Consider the following 12,557-nt stretch of genomic DNA (forward strand, 5'->3'; position numbering starts at 1 on the left):
CCACCGGGAGTTTCTCCGACACCCCTATGGGCCAGACCAACCCTGCTGGGGCATGTTGAGTGGAACTGCCTTTGAGCTTTCTTCACCACTGTCAAAAGAGCAGAGTATAGGACCCTTGTAGTGGTGGCAGGTGAGTGAGTTAGGCTTCTGGTGCCCGGAATGGCCACACAGTAGCCTCAGATTTGTATGCAGGAGAACACACGGGAGTTAGCAGAGCTTTAATGCTCTGTGCTGCTGTTAACATTTTGATGCTCTGTGAGGGTTTTCTGGCTAATCCTCTGCAGTTCATCTTCAACACATGTCCCCACCCTAGTCAAACCATAGTACTGTTTATAGAGGTCCACGTGGCAAGTGTGTGTGGGGTGGGCTGGAGTGGCACTGCAGTTTGTGTCATAGCGGTTCATGCCCCTACTGCTTGATGACATGATTCATGGTATTGGGCAGCAGCGGTTGGGAACAGCTATGGTAACGGTGGAATTCAGGCAGGTGACCATAACGGGAGACTAGGCAAATGTGTTATCACAGCTTATAAAAGTAAGGTTAGGATCTATATTGAGCAGAGCATACTTTGCAACATATATTAAGCCCCCGTCGGGAGACATCGTGGGGCAGTGATGCAGGCAGCCTCTGTGACGAGCCATGTGGGGGGTAACCAAATTCTGGGATTTGCCCTCCTTCTCAACACTACATCAATAGTGGCATCACCCAGAGCAGGTGAGGTTATGATGATTGATCCAGTGGGCCAGATGTACTAAGCCTTAAAAAGCGGTAAACTACCAACTACGGTGGCCAATCTTGGGATCGGGATTGGTGGGATCCCAGGATTTCTTGGCCAAAAATTGGCTGGGATTGGAGCTTCCAATACCGGGATTCGGGCCAATGCTTTTTTTGAATGCTGGGCAACGTCTGAGTCAGTTAAGTATACAGCTCAGATGCAGCCCAGCTCCCCCTACCCCCAGCGCAGCGTGACATGGTGTTAGAGGTCAAGCTGCGCAGCACAGCGCAAGCCTTGCCGCAGTCCCAGAATGACCGCAGCCGTCTCCTGCCGCTCATACTCACCAGATTGAAAAAAGGTACCGAGATTGGCCACCCTACTACCGACCAACCAGCTCCTAACTGTCATGTTTCAAACACAGCCTGTAATATGGCAGTTAGGAGCTGATTGGCTGGTACTTTATCTCCCTCCACTTTATCACTTTTCAAGGCTTAGAACTTCTCCCCCAGCGTGAGCTGAGTTATCACTAGGGACTCTACACATTTGAGAGACTCCTGGAACATTCCATTATATAAAGTGGAAAGTGCAGTTTCCTCTACAGCTGCAGCAGTGTACTCAGTGGTAAGCTCAGTTTCTTCTACAGCTGCAACAGTGTACTCAGTGGTAAGCTCAGTTTCCTCTACAGCTGCAACAGTGTACTCAGTGGTAAGCTCAGTTTCCTCTACAGCTGCAGCAGTGTACTCAGTGGTAAGCGCAGTTTCCTCTACAGCTGCAGCAGTGTACTCAGTGGTAAGCGCAGTTTCCTCTAAAGCTGCAGCAGTGTACTCAGTGGTAAGCGCAGTTTCCTCTACAGCTGCAGCAGTGTACTCAGTGGTATGCTCAGTTTCCTCTACAGCTGCAGCAGTGTACTCAGTGGTAAGCGCAGTTTCCTCTACAGCTGCAGCAGTGTACTCAGTGGTAAGCGCAGTTTCCTCTACAGCTGCAGCAGTGTACTCAGTGGTAAGCGCAGTTTCCTACAGCTGCAGCAGTGTACTCAGTGGTAAGCGCAGTTTCCTCTAAAGCTGCAGCAGTGTACTCAGTGGTAAGCGCAGTTTCCATGTATTCCTATATCACTTTATCAGTTATTGGAGATGGGGACAGAATTGAACATACACCCATCTGTTTTGCCTATTTTGCATCAATTTACACAGAAAATGAATGCACGGATTGCATCTATGCCATGTCATATACAATTTGCACTCTCAAATATTCCTACCAAAGAGGTGGATCTTGGGAAGTGCGTTCAGCCTGCACCTATTTTTCCCATGCAAGTTTCCTTTGAGTTATAGCCATAGATTTATTTCCAATGCAGCCCCACTCTGTGACAAGGGAATAACAAATTCAACGTTCCAAAGCAGATATCTAACATCACCCGTTCGCTACAGTCCTACGGTTGTTACTATACTACACAATTATAAGAAAATAAAGCCTATTTATAAAAACAGGGCATATTTTTTCTGTAATCTGGGTAAATGAACTGTACAAATCGCCTGTAGACGGGTTTTTTTCCATGTATGTGAAGAGATGACTTCATGGATTGTTGAACAGAAGCCACGGAGTTATTCGTTGCTGAAATCAACTTTTATCCAGCACAGGACCATTTCTGCCAACCTAATTTCCAAGCCCTGCCCCTGGCTCGATGTGTTCACGTAAACTGAAGCCAGATGGCAAACTTTGTAAACAACATTCAATTCTACAGTATAACGTTTTCTTGTCTGAATTTATACTGGTGCCCCAAGCAGCGAATAAGTAACACATGGGTATTGTGTGTGGGAGGTCAGCGTTACAGGGGAAAATTACCTTACTGGCTGCATTGGTAACCTGGTATCATTTGGGGGTATAGTTATTAAAATATGCAGTCTGTCCCTGAAAATGAAGACTCCCTATGGCCGCAGGCCGTAGCAATAAGAACTCTTCTTTCATTCAAATGTACCAATTTTAATCACCGGTACAAGGGCTCCGATAAGAGGAGGAAGAAGTAAAGTGATTAAGAATGTGATGACTTTATTCTACCTACAGACCACCTTGAAGTTTATGCAGCAAAAGCCGCAAAGCAGGTCGGGACGGGTGTGGTTCATCAAATCGACAGTATCTAGGTCGACAATGTTTAGGTCGACCGCTATAGGTCGACAGTCACTAGGTCGACATGGATGGAAGGTCGACAGGGTTTCTAGGTCGACATGTGCTAGGTCGACAGGTCTAAAGGTCGACATGAGGTTTTGTTTTTTTTTGGTGTCGTTTTCTTCGTAGAGTGACCGGGATCCCAAATTAGTGCACCGCGTCCCCTCGCATGGCGGCTTCGGGCATGGTGCCTTCGCTCCGCTACCGCTTCGCTCGGCACACTTTACCGTTCCAATCGTAGTCCACGTGGATCGTTAAGTATGAAAAAAAGAAAAAAAATTAAAACTCATGTCGACCTTTAGACCTGTTGACCTAGCACATGTCGACCTAGAAACACTGTCGACCTTCCATCCATGTCGACCTAGTGACTGTCGACCTATAGTGGTCGACCTAAACATTGTCGACCTAGATACTGTCGATCTTCAGACCGGATCCCGGTCGGGACATCTTGCAGCCCACCGGAGAGAGATTGCAAGATCTGTCTCAGGCATGGCAGCCCAATTGCAGATAATTGGCTAACGCCATCTGAAGATGGTGTTAATTTACGTAGGCAAGATCTTGGTGACTGCCGCCCAGATGCCCACCTGGGAGGGTGTCCCCACCTGGGCTTCTCCCGAACGTGAATCGTGTCATCGTGACCAGGGCCACCGAGAATGGCAGTGGGTCCGGGTACTGAACGGGGTGTGACCATATCCTGGTAGTTGTGGCAACATACCACCAAACAGCGGCGGCGGTTGCACAGGGAAACATTTGTCCCCCTCAGCAGCGATGCAACATAGCAGCTTACCCGTGCCCAGGTCGCTCCCCCTCTCAATGCACTGATCACAATCCCACTGCTATATCTGTACGATGCCATGACTCAAGTCATAGAGCCCCAAGACCCCCCACTTCTCTGGGGAAGTGGTCTACTCTCTTAGGAGTCAGGGGGTGAGATGTATTAAGCCCTGGACAGTGATAAAGTTGAGAGAGATAAAGTACCAGCCAATTAACTCCTAACTGACATGTTACAGGCTGTGTTCGAAAAATGACAGAAGCTGATTATTTGATAGTTTATCTCTCTCTGGGGTCTATTCATTAAGCCGTGAAAAGAGTGGAGAAATGATCCTGTGGAGAAGTTGCCCATGGCAACCAATCAGCTGCTCCGTACAATTGTATAGTATGCAAATTACAAATGTTACTTCAAAGCTGATTGGTTGCCATGGGCAACTTCCCCACTGGCTCACTTCTCCACACTTTTCACTGCTTCATGAATAGACTCCTCTCTACTTTATCACTTTCCAAGGTTTAGTACATCTTCCCCAGGGAGAGCTACGATTATTTGAGTAGACACATCTGCTGTGAGTGTGTTAACGGGAGGCTGGACACCATCCTCGAAAATATACTTTTATTTGACTTTGATGTCCAAACTGACTATCCCATAGATCACCAATGGGGACATTTACTAAGCAGTGATAAGAGCAGAGAAGTGAGCCTGTGGAGAAGTGTCCATGGCAAGCAATCAGCACTGAAGTAACATCTATAATTTGCATACTATAAAATTATAGAGCTGCTGATTGGTTGATGGGGCAACTTCTCCACTGGCTCACTTCTCCGCTCTTATCACTGCTTAGTAAATGTCCCCCTAACTGCGTAGATTGTAGGGAACAGAGCTCCATGTGAAGTCACAGAGGGGCCGATAAATAGTTAAGTAGACCCATAAGTATGGAATGTAATAACTGATATTAGGTGTCGTGGAGAGATCAGAGATTGCAGGTGCCAGGGGCGGCAAGAGGGGGCTTTGGGGCAGGTTCCTGGGCCCAGGACCGCATGTGGTAGAAGCCACACCCTTGAAGTATGTAATGCAGCATGTAAGGTGGTTCTCTGGTTTCACAATGAGGGGTGCCTCGCCCACACACACTTTGCCACAGCCCCACTACCAGGGCCAAAAATCTCCTGATTGCCCAGGATGTGATTGCCAGCTGGAGATCAGGTGTAGTGGTGGGTGGACAATGACCTCTGGAAGCATAGAGGGCCTGTGAGTCCTGGGAGCATACAGTATATTGAAATGACTAAGCACACTTAAAAATAACTGTGGACAACCTGAAGTCTACCCTGAAAATATGTGATTATCCGTGTGATTCTAAGAGCAACTTCTGTTCCTTTGTTGTATGTGGTTTTTAATTCCTCGTTAGCTTCCCCCACTGTGACGCCTAAAACCAGGTAAAGAGCAAACACACAAATGAAATAATGTACATGAAGCGTTGCCTCCACTTCATCCGTTAAGGGGAATTCAGAAAATGCCTTTCAGTGGAGACTCCTTGTCTGAAATTAAGTTCTTGCTCATCTAAACATCACAAGAACATTCTGATTTTCAAACACATTTAATCAGTAGGCGGTGGAATGATCAAGCATCAAAGCTGCCTATCGTACCTCTCACAGCCAATTAAACAGGCGCCAGAGAACGAGTCCAGAGGTTGAGGCATGAAAGTACCTTAAAGGATGATATGGAGAAAATGACTGTTTATAAAACATAAGATAAAGGAATTGCAGTTATAGAGGAGCTTCATTTAAATGCTCAGAATTGATCATTACAATCACACATTCTACCATTTTTTTGATGATGAATTCTTCAAGGCTTAGGGCCTAATTCAGCATGCATCGTAGATGTGCGAAAAATCGTTCATCTACGACTCATTAGACTGACATGCGGGGGGAAGCCCAGCACAGGGCAAGTCTGCACCGCATGCCGGGTCTTGACCTTCCCCCCCCTCCCCCCGCCCAAACATGCGAAAGCATCGCATGGTGGTGATGCTATCGCATGTTTTTTTTGGGTAGCCCTTAGCCTATACGGGCGACTACACGCCATCTTTCAGGTCGCAGCAGCTGTGACGTTGAGTCAACCCGCGAGCGCCTCTGCCTGTCAATCAGACAGAGGCGTTCACACATGTGAGATGCTGCCGCATCTCACTGTGTGCGGCTAGGCCGTGTGCACACACTTCACATGGCATGCTGAATTAGGCCTCTAGCACAGATACATCAACATCTTTTGCTCACGATCTTTGGAGTGACTCTGCCTTAACACAACAGTCTGTAAATACCTTTAGACACTGATACATTGCTCATGTTCTGCAGTTTAGCATTTTTTTTATAACTGGTAATGAACAAACTCCTACCGCACATGGGGGGTCATTCCGACCCGATCGCTCGCTGCAGTTTGTCGCAGCGATCGGGTCGGAACTGCGCCTAGCGATTGCCATTTAGGGGGTGCGGACCGTTGGGGTGGGGGGGTGGGCCGCGGCAGCTGCGTGACATCACGCTAAAGCTGCGCTGGTCAGGAGCTACTCTTGAAGTGCAAAGGCATCGCCGCTGTGCGATGCCTTTGCACTTCTGCGGGAGGGGGGCCGCACTGACATGTGGGGCGGGATAGCCCTGTGCTGGGCGTCCCCCCGCATGTCAGTGTGAATGATCATAGCTGTGCTAAATTTAGCACAGCTGCGATCAACTCGGAATGACCCCCATGATGCATTACCCTGAGGGTACGCACAAAGGTTTTGTTGCCGTAAGTCAGGTGCAAGTGTCGATGGTGCATGTGATGACGCGCTGATGGTGGCGTGTCAAGAATCACAAGTGTTATCACAGCACGGAGAGACGCAGAATGTTGGCATTAAAGTACATGCACATTCATGTCCAAGCTTGAATAGTGAAACTAACATTTGCATATTATTGCACCTGTGACCCTGGCAACAGATGTACAGTAAGAGCATACACAGCAGCACCCCCCCTTCAATCAGGCCCATAATGATTTATTTAACTCTCATGATAAAGCCACTGTTCAGAGGCATTTCTAGAGAGGAGAAGGCCCGTGTGCAGGATCTGTCTGGGCCCCCTCCTCTCTAGCCGGCAGCACTGTGCATCCCTGGGCACTAGGGGACCCTAACACTGTCCCAAAGCCTAGAGCGCATGGGCAAATCACTGGGAAAATGGTGGCGGCCATTTTCCCAGTGATTTTCCTACTGTCCATGTGCGAATCACCGGGAAAATAGCGGCGTGCCATTTTTCCAATGATCTCTACAGCGCTGCTGATGCGCCATGGGATGCCGGAGGGTATTTAAATTAATGGATGCAGGGTGTGTGGTGTGGGCCCCCCTGGACCCCCAGGGGGTCGGTGTGCACCACACTATGCACCCATTATAAATATACCACTGCCACTGCTATTGGAGATTACTTCCCAACACCTATTACTGTTCCAGTAGAATAATATTTCCTTAAATAACTCTAGAGCTACCCCTAGTTTTTCCTTTTTGTCTTGGAATTTAACAAATGTCTCTCTGTGGAATGTAAACAATCTAGACATCGTAGACAGGTTTACGTTGTTATTTTTCTGTTTTAGAAATGTTTTTGCCTTTATTTTTTTTAATTTTTTTGCAAACCATTAATTTTTGTTTTGTTTTAGGAGACAGGAGAGGAAAACCCGAAGAGGAAGGAGGAGACCAATCAGCATTGAAAATAAGGAAACAATGGTCCATTAGTGACAGACCTGCATGTACATATGCGTGTTATTTTTCTTTTTTTGCCCAATGTTTCCTTTGGAGGACTGCCTATTAAATTAAATTTAATTCCAACTGACCTCCCTCCAGAACAATACATTTACAAACCACAGAACCTATTAATTTTCAACGGACAAAAATGAAGTAACCAAGTCAGGTGACAAATACAGACACACAAAAATTCAGTTCATACGTGATGCGTCAGATTACTGGAACTACGTTATAATACACATCACTTTTTAATAAGGGAAACGTGAAACGCGTCACTGCCCCCAGTGGTTTTCTTGAGAGAAGCATTTTCTTCAATACCTAGATAGACACAGAGTGGACTGGTGTCACTCCATATTTTGCTGATATTTACCTAATCATCAACAACTCAACGTTACAGTTCCTGTTGAGGAATTTGTTTTGTAAATGTTTTAATTGAAGAACATTTTTTTGTGGAAGAAGCCATGATGCTGAAATCCAGTCCATTTTCACAGAGTACATTAGGTGGATCCATACTGGTGCGTGGACTTCCCCATGAATACATGGCTCAGAATGCCGGTGTTGGGCATGAATCTTGGAATACTACCTCAGACAAGTACCTGAGGGTGGAAAATAGCAACGATGAGAGCCCAAATGAGAATAACGGTGATGAAATCTCGGAAATAAGAACAGCCCATTGGGCTATAGTTGAGGAGGAACCGGATGAGCCTATCAATGGGTTCACCAATGATGGGGATGCCACAGCTGAAGAGGGGACCAGACTAGCCGAGGAGTCTTTGAAGCTGGATCCTATTCCTATCAAGACAGAACAAAACAACCTTGAATGGAAAATTGAGCGAAGCACCAATGTAGTGTCTGCTGTTCAACAGCCAAGGAAGACCTGTAAGTTCTGTCACTGTCACACTAATATGCACTCACCCTCTGAGAGTCACAAATGATGTCAAATATTGGGGCTTTCAGGGTTTGTATAGTATTAGTTTCTGGGTTGAAAGGTCAGAGTGTTCTATGGTGGCTCCTACTATAACTTCCTGTTTACCTCACAATGGTGCAGCCCAGAGGATCCTGCCTACAGGCTATACCATGCTGAAGAAAATGCTGTATCTCCGGTACTACACAGTATAGTAAAAAAAAATTACATATACTGTAGGGCCTGATTCAGTTGAGGTTGAAATGCTGATGCAGCAATGATCTGTTTTACTGTTGGAACTGTGAGGCATCGCAAGTGTAGCAGACGCCCCCAAGTGGTCAGAATCACCCACCAAAGCCATCGACACACACTCAGCAACTGCATACTCCGGTGCATCGGCAACGCAGATGCGAGGAACATCATGCCTCCATAGACGCTCAGAATAGTCTCAGAAGCAGCGACACTGGCGCCATGTTTTATGCATACGAGATTGCAGTTGCACGCTTAGACACGCCCCAAAAAACACCTGCGTCTTTGCAGATACTCCCCGTTTCCTCCCCCAAAGGGCCTCTTCCTGTCAATCACTCTGTGACTGATTCCTCGCTAGGAGCGGCATCGCAAACTTACCGTGGTGCGTGCGCACAGCAGTCGCGGCGAATGCGCAGTGTGCCGATAATTGCTCAGTTGCAACCACATCTGAATCAGGGCCATGTGATAGGGTATTTCTAAGAAAACTTTTAAAACTTTTTTTAAATAAATAGCCTCTTATCAGATGCACTGACAAATTAGCCTGTTACATCCTATATAATGAATGCTCCCGATAGTAAGTAAATATATCATGAATACCCCGGCAGTAAGTCAATATAATGAATATCCCCGGTAATAAGTATATATTTAATGACCCAATAGTAATTACTGTAAATATGTAATAAATGTCCCCAATAGTAAGTATATAAAAATTATTGGTGTATACACACTGGGAGATCCTTGCTACGCCCGCTTTTGACTATACGATTTCTCTTGAACTCCCCTAGAATCTAGATAGCACAGATTTTGACTATTATTATTATTATTACATTTTATTTATTAGGCGCCACAAGTGTTTCGCAGCGCCGTACAAAGGACAGTACAGGGAGACAAAACTTAACATTACAGTAAATAAATAACAGAAATAGAGGACAGGTAACAAAGAGCACCACAATTCTCAAGACATAATACAGCTAAGATGTAAGTAGTGAGGGAGTGATCATTGTACTACTTGGGGCTGGCGGCCATAGATAGAGATGAGCCTTTACCAGCAGGAGAAAAAGCGGTTAAAGATGGTCGCTGAGTAGGAGTGAGCTGTGAGTGAAATGTGTTGAGAAGAGGGTTTTGATAACAAGAGGAAAGAGGGTCCTGCTCTGAAGAGCTAACAATCTAGTGGGGAGGGGCGACAGACAGATGACAAGAGGTGCAAGCAAGCGGGAGGTAGCCTGATGGCAGTATGCAAGCAAAGCAGAGATGTTCACGGCGTGAGGCAGGGGGGTGTCTATGTACGATTTTGGCTAAGTACCAATTTTGACTATACTTTGTGCTAGATAGTACACTAGATAGTCAAGATTGACTTACCTGCACAGTCTACCTAGCCTCACGATACCGACCCTACGGTAGCACGTATCGGGATCGAATCTGTATTGCAAGCTGCCTAAAGGGGGTACTCACGGAGCGATCGCTGCTTAAAATCTAAGCAATCTGACTAGATTGCTTAGATTTTAAGCCTGATCGCTCCGTGTGTACCCCCTATAGCGATAGCGATGCGCAGCCCCGCACATTGCTATCGCTGGTGCTAGATTGGCCTGCCGTGCAGGCCAATCAGGCGGATCGCTCATTTCACCCGCTGGGTGAAATGAGCGTCTCCCCCCCGCACGCTCAGCACAAATCTCTCCCGCATGGGCCAGTGAGTACTGGCCTTAACACTTTGGGATCTGCACTAACTTTTCTTAAGATTTTGACTATATAGTCAAAATCTTACAGATTTATCTCACCGTGGGCGGGATGTACTAATGTACATCGCCGCCCATCGCTGCCCTGCGCCACGATGCTGATCGAATATGTACTAACATATGCGATCAGCATTGCGGAGGACAGCTCTTCCGATAAGAGTTGTCCTCCGCGATGCGCAGCGGCAGCCTGACTTCCGGGATTCGGCCCCAGAAGTCAGTCTGCACATGCGCGGGGTGACGGGGGCGGCCGCAGGGCATGCTGGGAGGGATCCGATCGGATCCCTCACACAGCGCCGCGGAGAGAAGCCCATAGGCTTCTATAGACTATCGCCAGCTAAAGCTGGTGAACCCCACCGCGGCGCTGACCTGGCGGCCGGGGGATAGTACATCAGGAAAATGCGGTAAACGGGGTTTACCGCATTTTCCGCTTAGTACATCCCGCCCCTTGTGTACACACCTTTACAGTAAATAACTAATGTCTGCATTCAGGTGAGTTTCACTAGATGTATTTCATATATATATATATAATATATATATATATTTTTTTTTTTTATTAATAATTTAAATCTGATATTTTTGTGGCAGGCATTTATACCTCTGGTATGACCAGTGCTTTCAGGGAGCACATGTACCACGGCACATTGCTACAACTCAGGCATTAACGTCTGCCTCTAATGATCAAAGTGTATGGAACATGTGATCTCAGTGCGGGATCCCTGACACAGCTGGACCTGCGCTCTCTGTCCCTGGGTGGGCCGCTCCTCCGCCCTCCCGTGTGTTACATGTTTTTCTGTGTTTTCTTCTGTTATGATTGCCTGACGCCATTTCATTTATTCACATGACTAACCATCAGGGGGAATTCCTTGGTAATTATCTATGTAATTACGTTACAGTTAAAGCGAATTGTCTTTTATCCATAACTGCAGGTTCAGAATGCTTTGGCTCAGTAGTGGACTTTTCTCCTATTTTATTGCCAAAGGGGTGTGCCAGCGCTCCGCATGCCCCCAGCACTGGAATAGTTGAAGCAGACAGTTGCTCTCCAGCTTAGACTTGCAGCTAGATGTCAGCCCCCTTCTGTTTGTGAAGATTAATCACTGCACTTGAGGTCCCAGCTTCAGTCAGCAGTTTTAGAGGGCGGTCGGGCCACAGGCCCATGGGTCAGCTGGTCTGGTGTATTCTGTGCAAAGACCAATCATGGGCCCTCATTCCGAGTTGTTCGCTCGCAAGCTGCTTTTAGCAGCTTTACACACGCTAAGCCGCCGCCTACTGGGAGTGAATCTTAGCATAGTAAAATTGCAAACGAAAGATTCTCACAATTGCTATTACACACCTCTTAGCAGTTTCTGAGTAGCTTCAACCTTACTCGGCATCTGCGATCAGTTCAGTGCTTGTCGTTCCTGGTTTGACATCACAAACACACCCAGCGTTCGCCCAGACACTCCTCTGTTTCTTCAGCCACTCCCGCGTTTTTCACAGAAACGGTAGCGTTTTTTCGCACACACCCATAAAACGGCCAGTTTCCGCCCAGAAACACCCACTTCCTGTCAATCACATTACGATCACCAGAACGAAGAAAAAACCGTGAGTAAAATTCCTAACTGCATAGCAAATTTACTTGGCGCAGTCGCACTGCGGACATTGCGCATGCACATTCGCGACTAATCGCTCCGTTGCGGGAAAAAAATAACGAGCAAACAACTCGGAATGACCCCCATTGTCACTTGATTTGCAGCGAAGCATCTATCATGGGTCGCAGCGAATGCAATACATACAAGGGGGATGATTTATCAACGCATTTTATCATACGCAACGAGTTTTATCATAACAATATAACGGTAGCGATTATGGCTGGTAATAACCCCTGTCAGTGGTGTCAATGGTGATAGCAGATCCAGATCACTAAAGAAAATGCTTTATTATTTGAATCATTGACTTTTTAGATATCAAAATATATTTTTTTTCATTCATTTGAATTTTTTGAACTTTATTTACTTTTAACAAGTGAAAGTACCAAGCCAGCTCAGTTATATCTACAAAGTATGGTGCGGTGTTCGGGTGTGGTATGGAAGGTAGATAGTAACTAGGTCGACAGTGTCTAGGTTGACCACTATTGGTTGACAGTAACTAGGTCGACAGGGTCTCTAGGTCGACAGGTTATTTAGGTCGACATGGTCTAGGTCGACAGGTCAAAAGGTCGACATGAGTTTTTAATGGGGGGGGTTGTGTCGTTTTCTTCGTAGAGTGACCGGGAACCCCAATTAGTGCACCGTGTCCCCTTG

The 12,557-nt window shown here is 46.6% G+C and overlaps 1 protein-coding gene across 1 annotated transcript in view; it reads left to right on the forward strand.

Moving 5' to 3' along the window:
• SYNPO (synaptopodin) overlaps positions 1–12,557 on the forward strand; it is a 156,139-nt gene that overhangs the window by 46,677 nt on the left and 96,905 nt on the right. Inside the window, exon 2 of the mRNA XM_063928656.1 lies at positions 7,308–8,271. Coding sequence (XP_063784726.1) covers positions 7,854–8,271 — 418 coding nt within the window. The 5' untranslated portion in view covers positions 7,308–7,853. The remainder of the gene's footprint in view (positions 1–7,307; positions 8,272–12,557) is intronic.

Source organism: Pseudophryne corroboree, chromosome 6 (assembly GCF_028390025.1).
Source record: "Pseudophryne corroboree isolate aPseCor3 chromosome 6, aPseCor3.hap2, whole genome shotgun sequence".
NCBI classification, from domain to species: Eukaryota; Metazoa; Chordata; class Amphibia; order Anura; family Myobatrachidae; genus Pseudophryne; species Pseudophryne corroboree.